Here is a 25,445-nt window from a genome sequence, read left to right as displayed (position 1 = left end):
GTAAAAAGACAACTACCCAATTTATTCACAGGTTAGAAGCCAAATTTATAAAAACTAAGAAAACTTAAAAGAAAAACATAAAATATTTAATGTCAAATTTAGAAATAAACAGAAATAATTAAACTAATTTATCACTTAATTTATAGGGGGAAGTTATCCAGAAAATAATACAACTGCAGATTTTAAATGTATGAAAACTATAACAATTTATCTTTGTAGGGATAAGACAAGGGGTTCCCAGGTGGCTCAGTGGAAAGGTATCTAAGTACCAATGCAGGAGACGTGAGTTCAGTCCCTGGGTGGGGAAGATCCCCTGGAGAAGGAACCAGCCACCCACTCCAGTATTCTTGCCTGGAAAATCCCATGGACAGAGGAGCCTGGCGGGCTACAATCCATGGGGTCGCAAAGAGTTAAGACACGTTTTAGAGACTGAACAACAACAAGAGATAAGAGAACTAAACCATTAATTTATAAATCCAAATAACTATTCTTCTAAAAAATAAATGCTCCCTTTGAGTTGCATGCATGCTCAGTCGTGTACCCCCACACACAGACACACATACCCACAAAATGGAACATTATTCAGCCATTAAAAAAATAGAAAAGAAATACTGCCGTCTGGGACAACATGGATGAACATGGAGGATATTACACTTAATGGACTAAGTCAGACGGAGAAAGACAAATTTATATGTAAAATCTAAAAGCAGACACAAACAAACAAAAAAAACAAGCTCACAGATGCAGAGAACAGATTAGTGGCAGCCAGAGAGGGAGTGAAGAGCAAAAGAAATGGATGAGAGAGGTCGAAAGGTGTAAACTTTCAGTTATAAAATACGTCATGGGGATGTAACGTAGAGTATGGCAACTATAGTTAATAATACTATATCACATACCTGACAGAAGCCAAGAGAGTAAGTATTAAAAGTTCTCATCATAAGAAGAAAAACCTTGCAACTATGTAAAGTGACAGATATTAACTAGATTTATGGTGATCACTTCCCAATGTATACAAATAATGAACCATTATACTATACACCTGCTGCCGTCTATGGGGTCGCATAGAGTCGGACACGACTGAAGCGACTTAGCAGCAGCAGCAGCAGCATACCTCCATTAAAAAAGAGAAAGAGAACAAAAAGTAGAACTAGAAACCAAAGTAAATTACTAGCAGGGAAAAAAAAATATAACTATACTCAAAAGACTCCTTTCTTTACATAAATGACCTTTACGTGCATCCCTATTATCATTTATTATATTATATTATATCCATGGAAAGGTTTAGCCCTGGTTCTCTGAAAAACGAGAAGTATTATTTAGTGCTAAATATCCTGTAAGATTTACTACAAATGCTACCATAAGCTTTTAAAATTAAGACGACAGCCAAAATACAAAATACTAGAGGTTTTCTTAACAATTCACTAAAATTTACTAAAAATTTACTAAAGTATAAAAGAAAGAAACATTCACATTAGCTAAAACTTTACATTTTGTACTAATTATGCTTCTATTGCAACTGCTTACTCTACCTTTGTTAGGAAAATGTTGAAAATAATAGATCATTTTACATACTTGTGGGGTTTTCCATAAAGTTACTTTATATATTCATGCTTTTCAGTATAGACTAGCAAAAAAGAGAATATTAGAGCTTAGCCATATGGTCTTTTCTGTCATTGCAAAAATATTCTGGTGTCTGATAAATTTACTGTATGCATGCTTAATTAGTATGGCAAGTATGCCGTATGTCTTCTTACACGTAAAAAGTCACTAATGAAATATTATCATTTGAGTTACTAGAGTTACTTGAGATTTAGCTTATTCAATAAATCTTCAAACTTATAAGAAGATTGCCAGAAACCCATATCTTTAACAGTATGGATAATAAATCACCCATCTATGAAAAATACTCCATTTCTAAGGTAATGCAGAGTTATACCAGCTAAAGCCAAGAAAGAAAATCTATTATTTCTAGTTTAAAAAAAAACTGATATAAAAATACAGATATACATGAATTGATACAATTATACTTTGCCATGACCATTTTATCTACAACTGTGGGCAGGAATCCCTTAGAAGAAATGGAGTAGCCATCATGGTCAACAAGAGAGTCCGAAATGCAGTACTTGGATGTAATCTCAAAAATGACAGAATGATCTCTGTTCATTTCCAAGGCAAACAATTCAATATTACAGTAATCCAAGCCTATGCTCCAACCAGTAACGCTGAAGGAGCCGAAGTTGAACAGTTCTATGAAGACCTACAAGACCTTTTAGAACTCACACCCAAAAAAGATGTCCTTTTCATTATAGGGGACTGGAATGCAAAAGTAGGAAGTCAAGAAACCCCTGGAGTAACAGGCAAATTTGGCCTTGGAGTACGAAATGAAGCAGGGCAAAGGCTAATAGAGTTTTGCCAAGAGAACGCACTGGTCATAGCAAACACCCTCTTTCAACAACACAAGAGAAGACTCTACACATGGACATCACCAGATGGTCAACACCGAAATCAGATTGATTATATTCTTTGCAGCCAAAGATGGAGACGCTCTATACAATTAGCAAAAACAAGACCAGGAGCTGACTGTGGCTCAGATCATGAACACCTTATTGCCAAATTCAGACTTAAATTGAAGAAAGTAGGGAAAACCACTAGACCATTCATATATGACCTAAAACAAATCCCTTATGATTATACAGTAGAAGTGAGAAATAGATTTAAGGGACTAGATCTGATAGATAGAGTGCCTGATGAACTATAAACGGAGGTTCGTGACATTGTACAGGAGACAGGGATCAAGACTATCCCCATGGAAAAGAAATGCAAAAAAGCAAAATGGCTGTCTGAGGAGGCCTTACAAATAGCTGTGAAAAGAAGAGAAGCAAAAAGCAAAGGAGAAAAGGAAAGAAAGATATAAGCATCTGAAGGCAGAGTTTCAAAGAACAGCAAGGAAAGATAAGAAAGCCTTCCTCAGTGATCAGTGCAAAGAAATAGAGGAAAACAACAGAATAGGAAAGACGAGATCTCTTCAAGAAAATTAAGAGATACCAAGGGAATATTTCATGCAAAGATGGGCTCGATAAAGGACAGAAATTGTATGGACCTAACAAAAGCAGAAGATATTAAGAAGAGGTGGCAACAATACACAGAAGAACTATACAAAAAAGGATCTTCACGACCAAGATAATCACGATGGTGTGATCACAAACCTAGAGCCAGACATCTTGGAATGTGAAGTCAAGTGGGCCTTAGAAAGCATCACTACTAACTAAGCTAGTGGAGGTGATGGAATTCCAGTTGAGCTATTTCAAATCCTGAAAGATGATGCTGTGAAAGTGCTGCACTCAATACGCCAGCAAATTTGGAAAACTCAGTGACCACAGGACTGGAAAAGGTCAGTCTTCATTCTAATCCCAAAGAAAGGCAATGCCAAAGAATGCTCAAACTACCGCACAATTGCACTCATCTCACACGCTAATAAAGTAATGCTCAAAATTCTCCAAGCCAGGCTTCAGCAATATGTGAACCATGAACTTCCAGATGTTCAAGCTGGGTTTAGAAAAGGCAGAGGCACCAGAGATCAAATTGCCAACATCCGCTGGATCATGGAGAAAGCAAAAGAGTTCCAGAAAAACATCTATTTCTGCTTCATTTACTATGCCAAAGCCTTTGACTGTGTGGATCACGACAAACTGTGGAAAATTCTGAAAGAGATGGGAATACCAGACCACCTGACCTACTCTTGAGAAACCTGTATGCAGGTCAGGAAGCAACAGTTAGAACTGGACATGGAACAACAGACTGGTTAAATAGGAAAAGGAATACAACAAGGTTGTATATTGTCACCCTGCTTATTTAACTTATATGCAGAGTACATCATGAGAAACCCTGGGCTGGAAGAAGCTACAAGCTGGAATCAAGATTGCCGGGAGAAATATCAATAACCTCAGATATGCAGATGACACCACCCTTATGGCAGAAAGTGAAGAGAACTAAAAAGCCTCTTGATGAAAGTGAAAGAGGAGAGTGAAAAAGTTGGCTTGAAGCTCAACATCCAGAAAACTAAGATCATGGCATCTGATCCCATCACTTCATGGGAAATAGATGGGGAAACAGTGGAAACAGTGTCAGACTTTATATTTTGGGCTCCAAAATCGCTGCAGATGCTGATTGCAGCCATGAAATTAAAAGACGCTTACTTCTTGGAAGGAAAGTTATGACCAACCTAGACGGCAACCTAGACAGAGACATTACTTTGCCAACCAAGGTCCATCTAGTCAAGGCTATGGTTTTTCCCGTGGTCATGTATGGATGTGAGAGTTGGACTGTGAAGAAAGCTGAGTGCCGAAGAATTGATGCTTTTGATCTGTGGTACGGGGGAAGACTCTTGAGAGTCCCTTGGACTGCAAGGAGATCCAACCAGTCCATTCTAAAGGAGATCAGTCCTGGGTGTTCATTGGAAGGACTGATGCTAAAGCTGAAACTCCAAAACATTGGCCTCATGTGAAGAGTTGACTCACTGGAAAAGACTCTGATGCTGGGAGGGATTGGGGGCAGGAGGAGAAGGGAACGACAGAGAATGAGATGGCTGGATGGCATCACCGACTCAATGGACATGAGTTTGAGTGAACTCCAGGAGTTGGTGACGGACAGGGAGGCCTGGCATCTGTGTGATTCATGGGGTCACAAAGTGTCGGACACGACTGAGTGACTGAACTGAACTGAAAGAGATCATAATAAATGACCAATATAGTACACAACCAAAACAAGAAATCAATCAAATAGCTTAGTTTAAAATTAAGTTTAAAATTACTCAGCCAGGAGCATGGTAGCTCTTTTGGTCAAGCAACCTAAATTCTAAACAGGTTGAGTCGTAAACATCATTAACACAAATTAAAATAATTAATTATAAACCTAACTTTAAAAATTTATATTATTAACCAATAATAATAGCTTTTATCAGCACTATAAAAATATACAACTATACTGCTACTACTGCTGCTGCAGCTACTTTTACTACCACCTACCACTTAATAAGCATCAAGATATGCCAGCTACAGTCTAAGCACTTTATAAGCATTAAATTGTTTAATCCTCTAGCATCTTTGTAAGACAGATACTATACCCATTTAAAAAATGAGAAACTGAAGTAGCAATAGTTTAAAAACTTAATCAAGGTTACAAAAGTAGTAAAGAGCAGAACTCTGATTAAAACCCAGGCTGTCTGATTTGAGTCCACTCTCTTTACCAGTAAAAACCAAAATGAAATTAAAAGTAAAATCACTCTCTATCTTACTTTAGCTATTATCCAATCATAGCTTACTCTAGACTTGATTTCCTTCGACTTTAGGCTTCTACATAATTTTTTCCTTATCTTGACGTTAGAATACTGTTTAGATAGCTCCAGAACTTCTGAGAGGCATTTTAGAGAATGTATAATAAAGTAATTAGAGCATCTGCCAGAGCATCAGATTGCTTAGGTAGGATATAATAACTCCACAATTTTCTGCTTTGTGATTTTAGGCAAATTACTTCTCAGAGTTTCCTTATCTTTAAGATGAGAATGACAATAGTCCCTGCCTCACAGTCATCACAAGAATTCAATAAGATTCTCCCAACAAATATTTATTGGATAACTAATATATGCCATATGCTAATCCTCGGTACCAGAGATACTTGTGAAAAAGATTGACATTACATTCTAACAGGGCAAACAGATAATAAACAAGTAGATTAATAAATTCAAACAGTAAGGGCTATGAAGACAATAAGGTACTGTGAAAGAACATGAGCAAGGAAACATTGGCAGAGAAAAACATATAGCATATATTATTACTGACAATATTAAAAACTGAGACAACTTCTCCCAACAAGGCTTCTCTGAAGATAACCAACAATTTCCCCCCGCCCCAACTTAGTATTTTCAAGAATTTAAAAGAAGGCTCTTTGAGAGCAAGGATTATGGTATTGATTCACTCAGTCTACAACTAGGTTCCTGGCACCAGGTTAGGTGCTTCAAACAGAGGTGAATAAAGCACTCACAGTCTTCAAGGAGGTCTCAGTCTACTAGAGAAGCTGGTGTTGTCTCTAACTGAACTCAGAGCCAGTGGAGGAGATATGAAGAGTAATAAGGTAAGTGTCAAAAACAGAAATACAAGGAACATTCCAGATGAGAATCTAACTCAAAACTTGAAACACCAAGGAAGGCTTCCTGAAGAATTAGGAGAAGTCAGTCAAAACAGAGTGGGAAGGAGGAGAAAGAGCAAAAGAATGCAAAAAGTTTATAAATGCTTAAAGTCTGTACAAGTAAACAGGAGCTTTATAAGCCATCTAAACACTTTTGGAATTTGTCAATGAGTTGTTTCATCCCTTACCTGAACAACAACAAAAACATACAGGCTACATGAAACAATAGTTTTAAGATACAGGACACTGGGTAAGGAAGAGTTATCCCTGAGGGATGTGAAACAAAGGAGATTAAGCCTTAGGATTGTCTCAGCTTGTTGTGCTGAGAGTCTCCAGGCTGTGGCACCAAGAAGGGAAACCCAGATACAGCCCAGCAAACTCAAGCTGAAGAGACATCGCTGAGAGTTCAGGGAGATCAAGAAGACTAAAGTTCTCAGGCAAGAATACCAGAAAGGAGAGAGCTGCACAGAGAATGAACTCCAGAGGTCTGCAGAAGGACCACTCAAGTATCTAGTAGAGTACTGATCAGCACACGCCAATGAGGAGATAATCTAAGACAGCAGCCAAGAACCACCTGAAATGAGACACTAACGTAAAGTGAGGAACAGTGCCTGTTCCCACCGGCTAGGTTCAGTTCAGTTCAGTCGCTTAGTCGTGTCCAACTCTTTGCGACCCCATGAATCACAGCACGCCAGGCCTCCCTGTCCATCACCAACTCCCGGAGTTCACTCAAACTCACCTCCATTGAGTCGGTGATGCCATCCAGCCATCTCATTCTCTGTCGTCCCCTTCTCCTCCTGCCCCCAATCCCTCCCAGCATCAGAGTCTTTTCCAGTGAGTCAACTCTTTGCATGAGGTGGCCAAAGTATTGGAGCTTCAACTTTAGCATCAGTCCTTCCAATGAACACCCAGGACTGATCACCTTTAGAATGGACTGGCTGGATCTCCTTGCAGTCCAAGGACTCTCAAGAGTCTTCTCCAACACCATAGTTCAAAAGCATCAATTCTTCAGTGATCAGCTTTCTTCACAGGTTAGAAAACGTCTTAATTCATGAAGCATGATTAGGTAGAGGACTCAAAAGGAGCTAGCCTCTACTGAGGTAGCCCAAAACTAAACCCTGATCAAGTCCTCCATAACAAATCCTAAAAGCAAGACCCAAAAGGATCAAGCTGATTCCAAGTAGTAACTGCATCCCAGAAAAAAAGTCAAGAGGGCTTGTAGAAATACAATATCCAGTATTTGGTGAGGGAAAATTCACAATATTTGGAATTCAATAAAAAAATTACCAGGCATGATTCCATTCATATAAAACTATGGCAATGAAAACTAGCCAATAGTGACTGAAAAAAAAATCTGTCATTGCCTAAGGATGGTGAGAAGAAAAATGTTCATTGGTCTGTCTTGCATTTGGATGAATCTTTTCCAGGCATCATTTTGTAATATCATAAACATGTCATTTTGAAAACATTTGGTGTACTGATTTTAAAGATCTTGCAAATAAATGTTAACACACTTCATTATATAATATCAAAAAGTCACATATATAACATCACCACCAATAAATATCATCAGAAAAGTCTTTTAAGTATCAGAAAACTGCTAACCTCACAGTGGTATATACAATTTTTCAAATTCTGATTTTTCACTTGAAAAGTCAAATTTTATCAGGCTCACTTTATTTTCAAGAATCACCGTAGTCTGTCAGGTATTTTTTGAAGTAAAAACAATGTTCTGTAAAAAACATGACTAGTTCACAGCTCAGAATTCAAACTATCCTACAAGTGTTTTTCTTTAAGATAACCATTCTACTCCTGAATGTGAAAGTGTTTTACAAAAACTATTCTTCACCCAGAATTAAAATCTTAAGGGTGAAAAATTTAATAAAATTAGTAACTTTTACTGTTTCATCAAGGACATTCTTAAGTGAAACTGGCTTTTCTTAATTATGCATTAATGACAGAGAAGAAAATTACTATTAATACAGGTTGGTGCCACTATCTTGATTGTGCTAAAGCATCAAGAGTTTTACCAGTCTTTGCTTTTGCACCATCAATGCAAACACTGAAGACAGTTTAAAAAAAAAAAGGTAAGTAATATATTAACATCCCTATGAAAGTACTTCTGACCCCACAGACTGCCTAAAAACAATCTCAGGAATCTCCGGAGTTCCCTGGCCTAATCCTTGAGAACTGATGCCCTAAGAACACTGAAAGAACTTTAGGAAGTGAAATTCACAAACATTAGAATGTACAAAAGGGAAAAAAAAATTTTCCAATTCTCTTATTTTGTAAGTGAAGAAATGGGCACAAAGAGCACAAGTTTCCCATTTCTCACAGCAGCAGACATGCAACAGCACTTAAGACTTCTGAGTTTTTCTTTACTCTTGATTATACTAGTCTTTCTCTTTTCCAAAAATGCATTAACAAATACCACATTTGCCTTCTTTAAACTGAACAATGTCATAAATACATACATTCTGTGGAGAAATGGAGTTTATCTTTCCTAATGGAGAGTTGAGTTTTGTGGTCTTTCCTGAAGCAACTTTTGCATCCAAATGGTGTACCTCCTTCTCAAAACAATGACGTTTTCTGATCTGTAAATACAGGACCAAATTGAAGTTTATTGTAAACTAAAAGTTTGATGAGGCTAGTTGTTCTCAAAGATCAAAACAGCTATAGTGTGCACTTTTAGCATTAAAAAAAAATGACTATTTCTAACTAGTAACAATCAAATTTCTAACAAATAGGCACTTTTACAAGACTTAAATAAAACAGAATACAGTAACACCTCTCAAATTACAACCAAAATAGCTTTAATTAGTGATGTGTCAAAACTTTGCATTGTGAAATGATCTACCCATAAAATAGTCCCACCATATGGACACAAAGAATAGCATTATACCAAGTCCAATTACATAGCCAATTGGAAAATTAAATAAACATGAAAAGCTTATTCTAAATTGAAAAACAAAACACACAGAATAAAAAATTTGAATGTAAATATTCATTATTTCCTATATGATAGAATAAATTATTTGATTACTATTATTATATTACTTGTTAGATAGCTAATAATCCAAACTGTATTTGACTAAATTTCTTTTATAAATACCACTGTTTTCTTTCCAAACTACATGTACTTTTCCTTACTTGCCAAAAACGTACATACTCAAACTATGAAGAGGAAAAAAAGCATTTCTACTGATAATTCATTACTAACAAAAAAGAAATGAAAGCCAATGAAATCAGGGAATAAATGTTGTACTTTGAACCCTACTTCACAACATCCAATTGTAAGTACACATTTTGCTGGTAAAATTTTTTAAAGATTCACACTTCATTTGTAATTAGTATTTTTCCAAATATAAAACTAGCAAATGGATTTATTCTATTTCTAAAAACAAGGTTTAATTATGGAAGTTAAGATTGTACATGGAACAAACTATATAAAAATGCAAACATTTTTTGAGAATATTCAATTAAAAATATACAATTATCTACAATGACATGCTAATTAATTAATAATCTTTATTTGTAAGTAAATCTATTAAAGTCCAGTCTCCCTACCTCAATGCTATGAACTCTATGAGAAAATGTAAGAGTTCAATGCCATGAACTCTATTCACCTATTAAAAGTATATTTCATTTAAAACTTCTAGTAATTTTGGTCTTTAGAAATAAACATACTTTATAATTATTCATAATAAAAACTCAATAAATAAGAGTAATCCTTATCATTACATTAAAACTATCAATATTAAAAATATCTGACCTAAATACTCATATCAGAGGTATTTTGGCCAAAAGAAAACACCATTATTAGATTAAAAACAGAGCAGTTAAAAGTACAAAGTAACTCTATTACTATAACATGCCATAAGTAAATGTTTTACTATCAAATTTCTTAAATATAAATAAGCATCAATCAGTTTCACTTTAATGACATGCTACTATGAATAATCTACTATAACAAACTCCTTTGTAATGAATAAATATATAAAATGAAATTACAGTAACTGACCATTAAATTTATATCTGACACTATCTAACTAATCTTTACAAATGCCACTGAAAACTTTATTGATACTTGACTACCTTGTTCAGCCATAACTAACGGGATTATTTCACTGCCAACAGACTGTTTACCTGTTGTGCAGTTTCCAAGGGTCGAATTCTTTTCTTCTCTACTTGAAAATCATCATTTTCGTCTCTGTACATAGATGCCTGCTTCTTAGCAGATAGCTTTGCAGCCAGTGTAGTTTTTTCAGGAGAGTCTTATATAAGAAGTCATAAAAAATTAGTATAAGTAGATTACATTTAGTCAATTTTTCCAGGAAAAAAAATTGGAGTTAGGATGTAAGATTTTAATCTGTAAAAATACTGAATCACTATGCTGTACATCTGAAACTAATATAATATTGTAAATAAAGTACACTTCAATTTTTAAAAAGATGTTGACATTTCTAATAACTTCAAAACATACTTTAAAATATGAAATGCTAAACATCTTTAAAATCACTTGTTTATCACTCAATTTACTTAACAAAGAGCAAACACTGTAAGAATGTTTTCAAGAGGAAAAGTCCAGCCTTGATTTTTAATAGGTTTATGCTTCTGTAGACCACTTTCAATTATGTGGATAAAAAATATAACTGTAAGAGTCTCTCAAAAACTTTTCATCTGTATAAAAGTCTTTCTTTACAGTGCCTTATTTAATGTTTCTTTTCTACTAAAATTCTCTATGATCTTCAGGCTAAAAACACAGTAGAATCAAGCTCCTAAAATCTGTTTTTTAATTCCACAATCTTGAAAGCTCAATCTCGTTTATCAGTAACCTCTTAATAACCAAATATTATCCCCATTTTATAAATGTGACCACTAGGTTTTAAAAGAAGTCAAGTAACATGCTCATATCATATGGCAAGTAAAAGGCAAGGCCTGCATGTGACTTGACTCCTGCTGTCTGACTCCAAAATCCATACATATAACCTCTAGGCATACAGCCAAACATAACACTCTGTCTTCTTGGAACATAACAACACATTTCCTTTCTCCTTAATTTCTGTAACACCATTCTTAACTGTTCCTATACAGTGGTTTCTCCCTTTCCCTAAAATGTGTTCTTAAACGTACTTTCCTTACCCTCTGCTCTTCTCTACACATTCCCTCCACTCCCAGAGTTTCAATTCATTTATTCAAGCATTTATTATATTGAGTCCATACAATTCCAGACACCATGGAAAACAATGAAGAAAAAAGTTCCTGGCCTTAAAAGATTTACAGACTATTAAGGGCAGAAAGCCCTATGAGCAGCAGGTCCAATCCATTTTCAAAAAAAGAAGTTCGAGTTTGCACAAACATAGACGTGAATCTATGCCACGCAGCATTGGTTTTCAAGCTTTTTCTGAGGAGGACCTTATTTTTTAAAGAAATATTGCTTAGGATTTCTAAAATACAATGAAAGGCCTAGAATTTTGCTGATCCATTGTCCCCTTCTCCCTATAAGCTATGTTTCTTCCTTAGGCTCTTAGGAACATAGTTTGAAACCCATTATATTCTAAAATTTTAAAGGGTCCTGCCTTTCATACCTAGGTCTTTAATCTACCTGGTATGAGTTTTTGTGTATAAAGTAGGACTCCAATGTTTTTTCCTACAGATGTTTAATAGTTAAATGGCAAGCCACTCCAGTATTCTAGCCTGGAAAATCCCATGGGCAGAGGAGCCTGACAGGCTGCGGTCCATGGGGAAGCAGAGTCGGACATGATTGAGAGGCTTCACTACTTACGGAAAAACCCCTCTGTGCCCTCTGCTCTACACAAGCACTTCTATTAAAAAAAAATCAAGTTTCAGCATACATGTAGAATGGAATTTGGGTTCTCCACTATTTTCCACTATGCTAATACCATGCTGTCTTAATTATTATAGCCATATACACATAACGAATCAGGATATCTCACAGATCACGTCCTCTCACCTCAACCTGCTTCCTGAAATCTGTCTTGGCTGTTCTTGCTGCTGCTGCTGCTAAGTCACTTCGGTTGTGTCCGACTCTGTGTGACCCCACAGACGGCAGCCCACCAGGCTCCCCCATCCCTGGGATTCTCCAGGCAAGAACACTGGAGTGGGTTGCCATTTCCTTCTCCAATGTGTGAAAGTGAAAAGTGAAAGTGAAGTCGCTCAGTCATGTCCGACCCTTAGCGACCCCACGGACTGCAGCCTACCAGGCTCCTCCATCCATGGGATTTTCTATGCAATAGTACTGGAGTGGCTTGCCATTGCCTTCGTTGGCTGTTCTTAGTCCTTTGTATTCCCATACATATTTTAGAAAACACATGTAATTTTGAGCTCTACAATTTCCTGGCAAACTAGTAAAATAACCACAAACAAATCTAGATCAGTGATTCTTATCTGGGCTAGTTTTAACAATCCCACCCTAGACCCCAGGGACACTAGGCAACATCTGGAGACGTTTTTGGTTGTCACAAGATGGGAGGAGGGTGTGTACTACTGGCATCTAGTGGGTTGAGGCCTGAGAGATGCTTCTAAACATTCCACAATGTGCAGGGCAGAATTATCCACAACACAGAATTATCCTATTCAAAATGGTAATAGTGCCAATGCCGAGAAAGTGTTAGCTGCTCAGTCGTGTCCAATTCTGTGCAACCCCATGGACTGTAGCCCTCCAGGCGCCTCTGTCCATGGAATTTTCCAGGCAAGAAGACTAGAGTAGGTTGCCACTCCCTTCCCCAAATAAACCAAGGGGCAAATTGGTAGGATTCATTAAAGGGTATGGAACATTAACCAAAAACAATAATCCAGTTTCAGAAAAACTAAATTTGCCATGTGCCAAATATGATTAACTCCAATTCATGAAAAAAAATTATATCATATGCATATCAAAAAGGCTTATCTTCCTAGTCTTTATAGTAGGGGAGTTTACAAAAAGCTTACCAAAGTTGTTAAATCTTTAAAATAAAAGGTTATGAAGAAATTAAGTATACTCAGAATATATTTAAAACAACAACAAATCCTGGAAATCAGTAAGAAACAACCCAACAGAAAAATGGGCAAACACTTGAAGAGGGAGTTCACTAAAGGGGATATTCAAATGACCAATAAATACATTAAAAGACACTCAATCTCATTAGTTACCAAAGAAATATCAATTAAAACTCACAAGAACACCACAAGGAACCAGAATGACTAAAATTTAAAAAGACTCAAATATCCAGTGCTAACAAGAATGCTGAACAACATAACTTCCACATACTACTAGATGTAGGGCAAAGGGGTGCAAAATTGGTTCAATCATTTGGAAAATGTTGGCATTATCTACTATAGCTCAACATAATCACATACACCAAAACTAGCAATTCTATTCCAAGCTATATATCTGATAGAAAATATTTACCTATCTGTACCAGAAAGAATAAGAATACTCGTAAAAGATCAATAACCAAAATAAGAACCCACCCAAATGTCTAACAATTGTAGAATGGATTAATAAATTATGGCTATAATCTATTATATATCATAAAATAAAGCTATAAGAACCACTACTTTATGCAACAACCCAAATGAATCTCAGAAATATTTAAGGCAAAAGTTGACATACACAAGAGTACAAATATAATTCCATTTCTATGAAGAAGCAAAACTCATCAATGACGAAATAGGAAAAACAGCAACTACCTACAATGAGAAAGAATACCAAGTGGAAAAGAACATGAGAAGTGCCACTGGGGTGTTGGCCACGCCCTATTTTTCATCTAGGTGGTAGTTACATTAGTGTAATTACTCTGTGAAAATTCATGAAGTTATACACTTAGAATTCTGTGTGTTTTTCTATATTTAAGTTACATATTTTTAAAGAATTTACTTAAAAATATAAAGAGAGTATCAGAATATAACCCAGATTTACCCCATCTGATCCTTGAAAAGATTATTCTAAATAACTCTAACTCACAACTATATTAAAATTCAAGTTGCGTACATATTGAAAATTGATTTTTTACAAAGTTAAAAAAGCAATGCAGCAGATAAAGAACAGCCTTTTTGATAAATGGTGCTGAACAATTAGATATTCATATGCCAAATAAATGAACTTGAATCCACACTCACACCACATACAAAAATTAACCCTTAGACCTAAAAGTAAAACCTAAAACTAAATTAGATTAAAAAAAGAAACTTGTACTCAAAAATGTATAAAGAACTCTTAAAACTTAACAATAAGGAAAAAACAATAAACAAGCAAAAGATTTCAACAGTTCATCAAAGAAGATATACAAATGGCTAATAAGCACATGAAAAGATGCTCAACATCACAAGTCATTTCTGCTGCTGCTAAGTCACTTCAGTCGTGTCCGACTCTGTGTGACCCCATAGATGGAAGCCCACCAGGCTCCTCCTTCCCTGGGATTCTCCAGGCAAGAACACTGGAGTGGGTTGCCATTTCCTTCTCCAATGTGTGAAAGTGAAAAGTGAAAGTGAAGTCACTCAGTCGTGTCCGACCCTTAGCGACCCCACGGACTGCAGCCCACCAGGCTCCTCTATCCATTGGATTTTCTAGGCAAGAGTACTGGAGTGGCTTGCCATTGCCTTCTCCCACAAGTCATTAGGGAAACGCAAAACAAAACTACAATAAGATACCACCATAAGCTTATAAGAGTGATGCTGGGAAAGACTGAAGGCAAAAGGACAGCAGATGATGAGATGGTTAGATGGCATCTCCAACTCAACAGACATGAATTTGAGCAAATTCCAGGAGATAGCAGAGGGCACAGGAGCCTTGTATGCTGCAGTCCATGGTGTCACAAAGAGGTGGATGTGACAGTGACTGAACAACTTATTAGAATAGCTAAAAAGATTAACAAACCACTGTCAGCAAGGATGTAGAGAAATGAGAATTCTCATCACTGCTGGTAGGAACGTAAAATGGCACAACTACTCTGGGAAACAGTTTTGAAGTTTCTTAAAAAGTTAACCATAAGTGATCCAGTCATTACATTCCTAGATAACTACCCAGGAAAGTAAAAACATATGTCCATAACAATGACTTATAAACAAATGTTCCTAACAGCTTTATTTGTAATAACAGCCCCAAAACTACTAACAACTCAAATATACAACAACAGGTGACAGGATAAACAGTTTGCACGGCTTCCCTCATGGCTCAGAAGATAAAAGAATCCACCTACAATGGGGGAGACCTGAGTCTGGGGAGGATGAATTAGAGGTTGCTTGGGGAGGAAGAATTAGAGGTGGGAAGGAGGAATAACAAAAGAGCATGAGTAAACTTTTGAAGGTGATAGATATATTCACTATTTTAATGCTGGTGAAAGTTTCAGGGAAATACTATTACGTTAAAGCTCATCCAAATGTACCATTTAAATATATAGAGTTTATTATGTCAAGCATATTTCAATAAAGCTATCTTTTAAAAAAAAAAATTCAAGTTGTACATAAAACAAGCCAGAGTTCTTATAATTAGCCCAAAATCAATTCCATTCATTCATACAACAGGTATTTATCTAACTACTACCTATATGCCAGGCACTCTGCTAGTTATGCAATGATGAGCAAACTGACATAGTTCCTGATCTCATGGACTATATGGTCTGCTAGGAGAAGCAGAGAGTAATAAAAGAAGCATACAAACACATGGATAATATAAGCTGTAACAAGTGCTATGAAGAAGAGGTACACAGTGAAATTGACAGAATATAAAGGGAAACAAAATCTAATCTGAAGGAAAGATCAGTATGGCTGCCTTAAAGAGTGATATTTAAGCTGAGAGCTAAAGGAAGAGCAAATTAACAATTTAAAGATGGAACCTGACTCAGAAGAGACATTAACACATGCAAAGGAGAAAACATGACCCTTTGAAGGAATGGAAAGAAAGCCAAGAGAGTTAACAGTCAAAACCGTGTAGACAACACAAGTGGTCACCTCTCCAGCATCTATTCCACTTCCTCGTCCTCATTCCCAACAGAATCACACTTCAGTTCAAGCAGCTAACATCCTCTACAGTCAAGCGCTTTAGAGGAAGATGAATCCATCCTTGATAGTCAATCATGGCAACCTCTTTTCTCCCAGCCATTTATTACCATTTACCATTAGTTAAGGAATGGCATGAGTGAAAGCAGGAAAGGAGTTATTACATGTTCTAAACAAGAGATGATAGTTTGAACTAGGAGATATCAATGGAGATAGAAATCTATATGGGGGAATAAGGAAGAGCAAAGTGTATAGGATGTGTCCTAGTTTTCTGACTTAGGCAAATAATGGTCAATCTTTTCCATACAAAGCACAAGAAATATCTTTAAATTAATACTCTTATGTTACTAGTAATATATTTCTCTTAAATAAATCCAGTAAGAACTCCCTAGGTAGCTCAAATGGTAAAGAATCTGCTTGCAATGCAGGAGACCTGGGTTTGATCCCTGGGTCAGAAAGATCTCCTAGAGAAGGGCATGACAACCCACTCTGGTATTCTTACCTGGAGAATTCCATGGACAGAGGAGCCTGGTGGGTTACAGTCCATGGGGTCATAAAGAGTAGGACACGACTGAGTGACTAACACACACACATTTAAGGATCGTACTTGAAATACAGCTGATTCTCAGATAGGATACTGGTCTCAGAAGTTCAGGTAAACTTATCAAGAATGCTACTGCTGCTAAGTCGCTTTAGTCGTGTCCAACTCTGTACGACCCCATAGATGGCAGCCCACCAGGCTCCCCCGTTCCTGGGATTCTCCAGGCAAGAACACTGGAGTGGGTTGCCATTTCCTTCTCCAATGCATGCAAGTGAAAAGTGAAAGTGAAGTCGCTCAGTCGTGTTGGACCCTCAGCGACCCCATGGACTGCAGCCTTCCAGGCTCCTCCGTCCATGGGATTCTCCAGGCAAGAGTACTGGAGTGGGTTGCCATTGCCTTCTCCGTTACCAAGAATAAGTGAGGCTATGATTTTGTTTTATGCTTACATCAAAATGTTTTATAAAATTCTATCATATAATAATACTGCCTACAAATAACATCAGTTTCTGAATATCATTAATTTTGCCTTGCCGTCTTTAAAAACGGTTTACGTTAGCAACATGTTTGAATCAATTAAAAGTGAGGTCAAGAAGAAAACAGTCCAAGGATTTCTGACCATTTTATGCATTATTTAAAATAATTCCAGAGAAATCAGGTGGAAATACATAACCAATTATGCTAACCAAATTTATCTACATTAGGTATCATAACAGCAATAATTAACACTCCTATCACAGATACCAACAGACTCAGGCAAAATATAAACTACCTTGAGAACCTGACAAAGTGCCATTTCTTTCAGAAGGTGGTGTACTTGGACAGCTGAAATGATATGAAGTTCGCTGGTGCACGTCACTGTTTGCAAAATTCTTTGAATGGCATGTACAACAACACGACAACGGTACTTCAGTTTTCTTACTTAAGCTTTCATCCACTGGCTTCCCTAAAAATGAAAGAATCTCTAATTAAAAAAACATTAATCTTTCTTCACAGCTAGGGTACACAACCACCCTTTTTTTGCCCAAGATTAGGAGGTTTCCCAGGATTCAGAACTTCAGGGCTAAAATCAGAAAACTACCTGGCAAATATGGACAAGCTGATCACTCAATCTGCAGCATCGAATGAGGACAGGAAACACTTATGTCAGAAACATATACAGAGAAACTAACAACAAATTTACATGATTTAGAAAAATCTAATAATAGTCAAAGATTAATAATGTAACAAAGGCACAACCACTACTGACATATATTAAAATACTAAGTATACCTAAAGTGTATTCTTAATTACTTACATTCTTAATTACTGCTATTTTCCTAACTGAAGAACTTGAAAGTTCAATATGCTAAATAATAATGTAAACAAAAAAGGGTTAAATCATTCCCACATTATACTTCTATTTCAAAAAACATGTTTCATAATATCATTTTTGATACCTGTATCAAAATACAGTTTGAAGTCAATATTCAAATTAACAGGTAATTTTTAATACTTAAATACAATACAAAATTGCAATAGTTCTGCATGTGTGCCTATAGTGTATAAGAAAATAATTCAGATATTAAAAAATCTGAATAATGTATTTTATTTTCTATATACAGTAATGGTATTAGTTTCCCATCTGCACTACATAAACACATTTTCCAGAGTCTCCCATTAAAATTTCATTAACAGATAATCTCATTTTCACCAAAGATAAACATCAGTAAGAAACAAAGTGGACAACCAAAAGCTTATAAAATATTTACTTTTAATCTTTAATAGTCTTGAAAGTGAAGTTTCTCAGTCATGTCCGACTCTTGGTAACCCCATGGACTGAAGCCCACCAGGCTCCTCTGTCCATGGGATTCTCCAGGCAAGGAAACTGGAGTGGGTTGCCATTTCCTTCTCCAGGGGATCTTCCCGACCCAGGGACTGAACCCGGGTCTCCCACATTGTAGGCAGACTCTACCTTCTGAGCCACCAGGGAAGTCCTAATAGTCTTACCAGTAGCAAAATTTTTTTTTAAAAAAACATGTATGTGTGTGTATATACACACACATATCCATAGTTAATTTTAAATTCTCCTATTACTTAGGTCAAAGCCACCTAATTATGTAACTAAAATGTATCCAGTATTGCATTTCAGATTTATCATATAAAATAGTCTTTCACAAAAGTTAAGTGCTACTTTTTGTTAGTAAATGTGACATGTGTTAGCAAATAAAGCAATGGGAAATAATACGAATCCATAAAAACAATATTACAATAAACTTCTGCTTATGACAGAATTCTGCTCTGGCATCCAAACAAGTAGAAAGATCAACTAGAGTTTTTCTTTTAATGTATCCCATTTTTCTAATGTTATGAGATAAGCAACAATATTAAGGGATTTATTTTAAAAAAGCAATTATTTGTATATGCTATATAATATGTCAGCCCCATCTCTTGAATCTTCTACATACAAATTATCCTCTAATTATTTTCATAATCATTCTTTAAGTATTCCAAGGTTCTTATGTATAGTATACTCTGAATCATCAAATAAAGGACTATCTTACATCTAAAATTATTTTAGGATTAAGTGAACACATTGTGCTAAACTCAAACTCTTTTAGAAGACACAGAACTGATTTTAAAGAAATATCTTAAAAGAGAATATTTAAATTAGCTAGGACATGGTTGAATCATTCTGGGTAAAAAGTACTTCATCAGATTTTTTTCAGGACCCAATAAGCAACCTGAAAATATCAACCAAGTACTTACCACTAAGAGACTGTTGCCATGCTAAAGCAGAACAAAGTAAGGCTAAGCTTTTCCCACTCCCTGTGGGGCTCTCCAATAAACAGTGCTGCTTACCATTTAATCCTCTGACAATCTATGAACACAAAAACCATAAATCAATAAACAACATACTTCATTAAAGTCTCTCTCCTTTACAACCACCAGAAGTCTAAGTTGCGTGCAGTTCAGGGAACATGGCAACAGCAGCAAGGAGAACGGACATTTAGTTAAATCTGGACTTTAATCCTTTATTTGTCGTTGTGTAGTCACTAAGTCATGTCTGACTCTTTTGCAACGCTATGGACTGCAGCCCGCCAGGCTCCTCTATCCATGGGATTTCCCAGGCAAGAATACTGGAGTGAGTTGCCATTTCCTTCTCCGGGGGATCTTCCTAAACCATGCTTCAGACCCATGTTTCCTGCACTGGCAGGCGGGTTCTTTACCACAGAGCTACAAGGGAAGCCCCTGATTCCTTCATATCTCTCCCTAAAATTATGTTAGACTTAAAGAATATCAAGCACAAAAGAAACAAAAGCAATTGGTGCATTACTTATGCAAACACCGTCGTTTCTATAAAACTAGAATACACTAACATCTTTGATGAAAACTTAATAAAGGACACTGCTGAGAATGTTACAACCACTTTGCACAGAAATTAAAAATTTCTAGTAAAGTTGAAGATATCCAATTACAGCAATCCAGTCCTAAGTAAACCTAGTAAAGGTTTTACCTAAAACCTTTCCCAAATGAATATAAGGCAACACATGTAAGTTCATGGCAGCACTGTTTGTAAATGCAAAATAACATAAACAATCTAAACGTCTATCAAGAGGAAAATGGGTAAATAAAATTCTAGTATATTAATACAACAGAATAGTACAAGGAATGAAAATGAGTTATCAATCAATAGGGCTACATCTTAAAAATAATGTTAGACAAGGGAACAAGGTCATGAGGAAAGGAGGGCCTGGTGTGCTGCCACCATTTCTTCTGCCTTCAGACTCTGCGTTGGCCACAGAGCTTCCAACAGTGCTATGATGGGGAGCATCTGAAGGTTCACAACCTCGGTGGTTCACAGGAGCCACTGAGACAAAGGTCCGGGGAGGAATCTACCATTTTCAGTGGAAAACAAGTGGCAATTACTAGTTATGATGACTTTGTACTTTGGAGCTCAGTTTGTTTCTCCTTTCTTTATAGTAAGACACCAACTGCTTAAAAAATAATCCATGAAACAAATATGAAAAGAAGCATTTAAAAAAACACCAGTTCTTGAACTCAACATATTAGATATGTCCATAAATAAACTTATAGCAGAAATCCTTAAAAAGTAATAATAATAATATTAATGCTAAGGAAAAAAACACAAAATCAAGTTCTCCAGGAAGCTGACTACAATATCATATTATTGTGAAAAGTTTAAAAATATGTAAAGTATATTCAATATTGTTTATGCATACATGTATATGCAATTTAAGTATAAAAACATGGCTAGAAGAGAAAAAGAACAAATTTGGGATATTAGTTATCTTCTTACTTGTGAAAAGTGAAAGTGAAGTTGCTCAGTCGTGTCCGACTCTTTGCCACCCCATGGACAGTAGCCTACCAGGCTCCATGGTCCATGGGATTTTCCAGGCAAGAATACTGGAGTGGGCTGCCATTTCCTTCTCCAGGGTATCTTCCCAACCCAGGGATTGAACCTGGGTTTTCTGCATTGCAGACAGATGCTTTACCGTCTGAGCCACTAGGTAAACAAGGTAAAATATGGCAAAATATTAAGATTCAACAAAGCCGGTATGTTGGTTTTACTCGTTTGTATATTAATTTTCTATATGATTGAAATATCTCAAAAAATTATGGTGAAAAATATAGTATTCTATATAAAAGACAGTAAATACCTTGTACCTCAAAGTAATTCAGTAAAGCAGTAATTCAGTAAATAGAAATTTCAGATGAACTAAGAAAATTTTTTAGAATGTTCTCCTTTGCCTCCTAATTATTTACATAGTCTAGCAGCAATCAGTATTATTTTTCCAAAGGTCAGAGGTTCTTCAATGAACCCAGCAAATCCATCTACTACCTGCAAAAAATATGCAGTCACAGACTCAATGTATGTTATGAATTATAAGCACCTGTATCTTAAGACTTAACTGCTAAAAAATACTTACAGAATTCATCATAGCAAGCTGTGATGGATAAGCTTTACAAGGAAAGTTAATCTTCACCCCACCAATTGTATATTCAGCTGAAGACATCATGATTTGTTTACTTCAGATTCCTAACTGCAACAAAAATGAAAGTCAATATTGAAAAAAGGCTATTCAAAGAAAAATAGACACCTAATATCAGGACAGAAGCCTAGAAATAAAAATTAGAATAAATGTATAAACAAAACTAATGAAAGTAAAAGAATTTCCTACCCTGAAAAATCACAGAGGTTAAGAGCACGTCTTGGAATCTAACAAAACTGGATTTGCACCCCTATTCTGCCAAAGCTGTGGACCAAGAGTTAGGAAGTGTAGGTTCTAGATCAGGTTCTGACAACCAGATATTTCCACCTGATCGTGTCTCTTCGCTTGTCTAGACTCAGATTCTTATCTGTGTTTGTGCTGTGTGCTCAGTTGTGTCCAAATCTTTGCAGCCCTATGGACTGCAGCCCGCCAGGCTTCTCTGTCCACGGGATTTTCCAAGCAAGAATACTGGAGTGAGTTGCCATTTCCTCCTCCAAGGAATCTTCCCCAACCAGGGATTGAACCTGGGTCTCTGGTGTCTCCTGCATTGGTAGGCAGGTTCTTTACCACTGAGCTACCTGGAAAGCCCCTCTTACACGTAATAATCCCTAATTTAAAAACTGTTGTAAGGAAGAAAGTAGGTTAGGCACATAATAGGTGCTCAATAGTTCTTACTTTAAAGGTCAGTAGGGTATAATGGAAAGATGGGTTTTGAAGAAGGGAAAGCCTAAATTTAAATTCCACTGTGAATCACTTAACCTCACAGAGCCTATTTCTTCATCTGTGAAATAGAGATATCTGCCTGATAGGGTTTTTATGAATATCAGACAGGCACTGAGTTAAGAATTAAATAAGGTAATGTACAGAATGTGCCTAAACTCCAGTATCTGATACACAGGAAGTGATCTTGTTTAATCCCCACTTCTTGTAAACCAAATTCTCTTAACCTAGGATCCACAGCTGTAATTCAAAGACTGTGATCTCTAGATATTGCATGCAACAGTTTCTGTGCATGATTGCATTTTTTAAAAGTCCATAAATTTCTCATTCCCAGAAATATATCCTAAGGAAATAATGGAAAATTGAGGAGAAAATTATATACACTGTTATCAACTGAGAAATTATTTGCAGTAGTGAAAAAAGGTCAATTTGATCTGAGGACAGAGAAATGGTTAAAATACCAATTCAACACATTAGGAAGCCAGTAACAACCTTTATCTCAGCTTATGTGTCCCCAAAGAGTTCAGAACAACTATTCTAAGGTATTTTTCAGTTTTAACATTTTGTGTTTCTGTGAAGCTTTGAGAATGAAATTTGGTGGAATCTCATCCCTTCATCTAGGAATTCCCAGGTGGCATTAAGGGTAAAGAACCGCCTGCCAATGCAGGAGACTTATACTCAGTTCCATCCCTGGGCTTGGGAAGATCCTCTGGAGGAGCGCATGGCAACCCATTCCAGTATCTGACCTGTAGAATCCCCGTGGACAGAGGAGCCTGGTGGGCTTGCTGTCCGTGGAGTCGCAGTCGGACACGACTGAAGCGACTAAGCAGGCACGCATCCCTTAAGCTAAACCAACAACTCAAGACTGGCCCAGTTTCTCACATAGAACCTAAAAACCAACCTCCCCGCCCGCCCCAGTTGTGGCAACAGGTATCTCAAAATAAGAATGCTTCGCCCACACTGAATAAAGAAACCAACCGATCTGGCTCCAGCCGTTGTGCCCTCCCGTCCGGAGGGAACGCGGGGACCGGGGCTAAAGACAGGCCTCTGCTGTAAGTGCAGGTTCCCCACTCCCCAGGGTTTCTTCCTCATATTCCTCCCTCCCTCAGCAACCTGGGACCCCCGAGACCGGGCTGATGCAGTCAACACCGAAGGGCCCGCAAGGCGGGTGGACGAAAGCAGAGGGGACCCTCCTCCTGGCCGACGTCGCGCCCTTCCCCCGAGACAGACTTGCCCGCCCTGAGGAAAACCCAAACAACGCGGAATGGGCTCCGATTTCACCGAAGAAAAGGAAGCCGAAACCGACGAGCAAACACAACGGAGCCCTGGCAGAGAAGAAAGGTTCTAGTCTCTCTTCCTCCCGGAGCTGCGACTCCCGGGCCGATAGAGTGCTCGCGACCGCTTCACCTTTTCTCCACTCCAGCTCTCTGCAGCCCTCTCCCCAACACCCGGACGAATTCCCGCCTCCCGCCCCTCAACTCCCAGCACCCAATCGCCGGGCGAGCTCAGACAACCAATCGCTCACCAAGATCGAAACCAAGCAACCAATCGTGGCTCGAGGTCAGGGGGCGCGCACTCTAGCACCCAATGAAAGCCTCCGCAGTAAGAACAGACCCAAGGTCCTCGGCGGCACCAGAAAGGAAACGCCAGAAGCGTGAAGCACTGCGGGGAATCCTAGGGACTTAAGGGGAAGTACTCCGTCTGCTCCGTTGTACTTTTTTGAAACAGGCGACTTAACCTGTGCCACGGTTTCCTTGGAAACTTCACGTCTCGTATTTAAAGTCCGTAGACCAAAGTAGAGGAAACACTGTTAAGGCCCTGCTCTTTCAGCATTCATCCGGGCCGCCTCAATTCAAATTTCCGAACTTTCCGGAAACCAGAGACCCAGGCGGTAATTGCCAGACTGCTGAGCCAAACTAGGCGAGAAGGTTGGATGACAGCTGGCTATAAAACCTCCTGATAATCAAGGCTTTCCCGGGTCCACATTCAACCAGAGATACACTCTCGAGGTCTCCAGTACCTCCTTTGAGGCTTATCAGCCTCCTATCCCTCCTAAGACCAATTACTCGTTGCTAAGAAAGCACACTTTACTCAAAGGTAGGGAGAGTTAAACACCATCTCGCCAAAATTTTTAACTCTAGCTCCAGTACGCTTGCCTGGAAAATCCCATGGATGGAGGAGCCTGGTAGGCTGCAGTCCACGGGGTCACTAGGAGTCAGACACGACTGAGCGACTTCACTTTCGCTTTTCACTTTCCTGCATTGGAGAAGGAAATGGCAACCCACTCCAGTGTTCTTGCCTGGAGAATCCCAGGGACGGCGAAGCCTGGTGGACGTCTATGGGGTCGCACAGAATCGGACACGACTGAAGCGACTTAGCTGCAGCAGCGTAAACTTGGCTTAAAACATTAGTGTTTCAAAAAGCAAAACCAGAGACAGTTTCTCACATCCCTTGAAACCAGTTTGGGAGAGAGGTTTGCTGCAGGCAAGCATGTATGCTAAGATGCTTCAGTTGTGCCGACTCTGCAATCCCATGGACTGTAGCCCGCCAGGCTCCTCTGTTCATGGAACTCCCCAGGCAAGAGTATTTTAATTGCAGGACGGAGCAGTGAAGGGCGAGTTGATTCGTTTGCCTCCCTTTGTTTTTACTACATTTTCCCAAAATGACAAAACTTAGTCGTAAGACTAAATTCTACCCTTTGCAAATTCAGGCTCAGAAATTTATCTTTAAAAAGTTATCTAGGACTTCCGTGGTGGTCCAGTGGTTAAGAATCTTCCTGCCTGTTAGAGAAATTAAAAAACTTTTGATAAAGCACTGCCAATGCAGGAGACATGGGTTGGATCCCTGGTCGGGGAAACTCTGATCCCACATACACGGGAGGAACTAAGTGGGCAAGCCACAGTAACTGAGCCCTGGCTTCAACTAAGACCTGAGGTAGCCAAAAATAAATATTTTTTAAAAAATAATCTAAAAGAAAAGTAATAATACCTCAATTGATAATAGTGCCTATT

At 37.7% G+C, this 25,445-nt stretch overlaps 1 protein-coding gene and 1 pseudogene across 1 annotated transcript in view; one reads left to right on the top strand and one right to left on the bottom strand.

Moving 5' to 3' along the window:
• Positions 1–23,886, bottom strand: part of BRIP1 (BRCA1 interacting DNA helicase 1) — a 211,222-nt gene extending 187,336 nt beyond the window's left edge. Inside the window, exons 1-6 of the mRNA XM_055400032.2 lie at positions 23,842–23,886; positions 21,652–21,765; positions 19,469–19,580; positions 17,493–17,666; positions 10,330–10,457; positions 8,658–8,777 (exon numbers count right to left, since the gene is read on the bottom strand). Of these exons, the coding sequence (XP_055256007.1) occupies positions 8,658–8,777; positions 10,330–10,457; positions 17,493–17,666; positions 19,469–19,580; positions 21,652–21,741 (624 nt within the window). The 5' untranslated portion in view covers positions 21,742–21,765; positions 23,842–23,886. The remainder of the gene's footprint in view (positions 1–8,657; positions 8,778–10,329; positions 10,458–17,492; positions 17,667–19,468; positions 19,581–21,651; positions 21,766–23,841) is intronic.
• LOC148774643 (cytochrome c oxidase subunit 7C, mitochondrial pseudogene) lies at positions 20,521–20,709 on the top strand (annotated as a pseudogene).
• Positions 23,887–25,445: the final 1,559 nt, after the last annotated feature.

The sequence above is a fragment of the Moschus berezovskii genome, chromosome 20 (genome assembly GCF_049115385.1).
Source record: "Moschus berezovskii isolate FMDL1 chromosome 20, NW_MosBer_1.0, whole genome shotgun sequence".
Lineage (NCBI taxonomy): Eukaryota > Metazoa > Chordata > Mammalia > Artiodactyla > Moschidae > Moschus > Moschus berezovskii.
The sequence above is the reverse complement of the archived record's forward strand: the minus strand, read 5'-3'. Positions and strand labels throughout refer to the sequence as shown.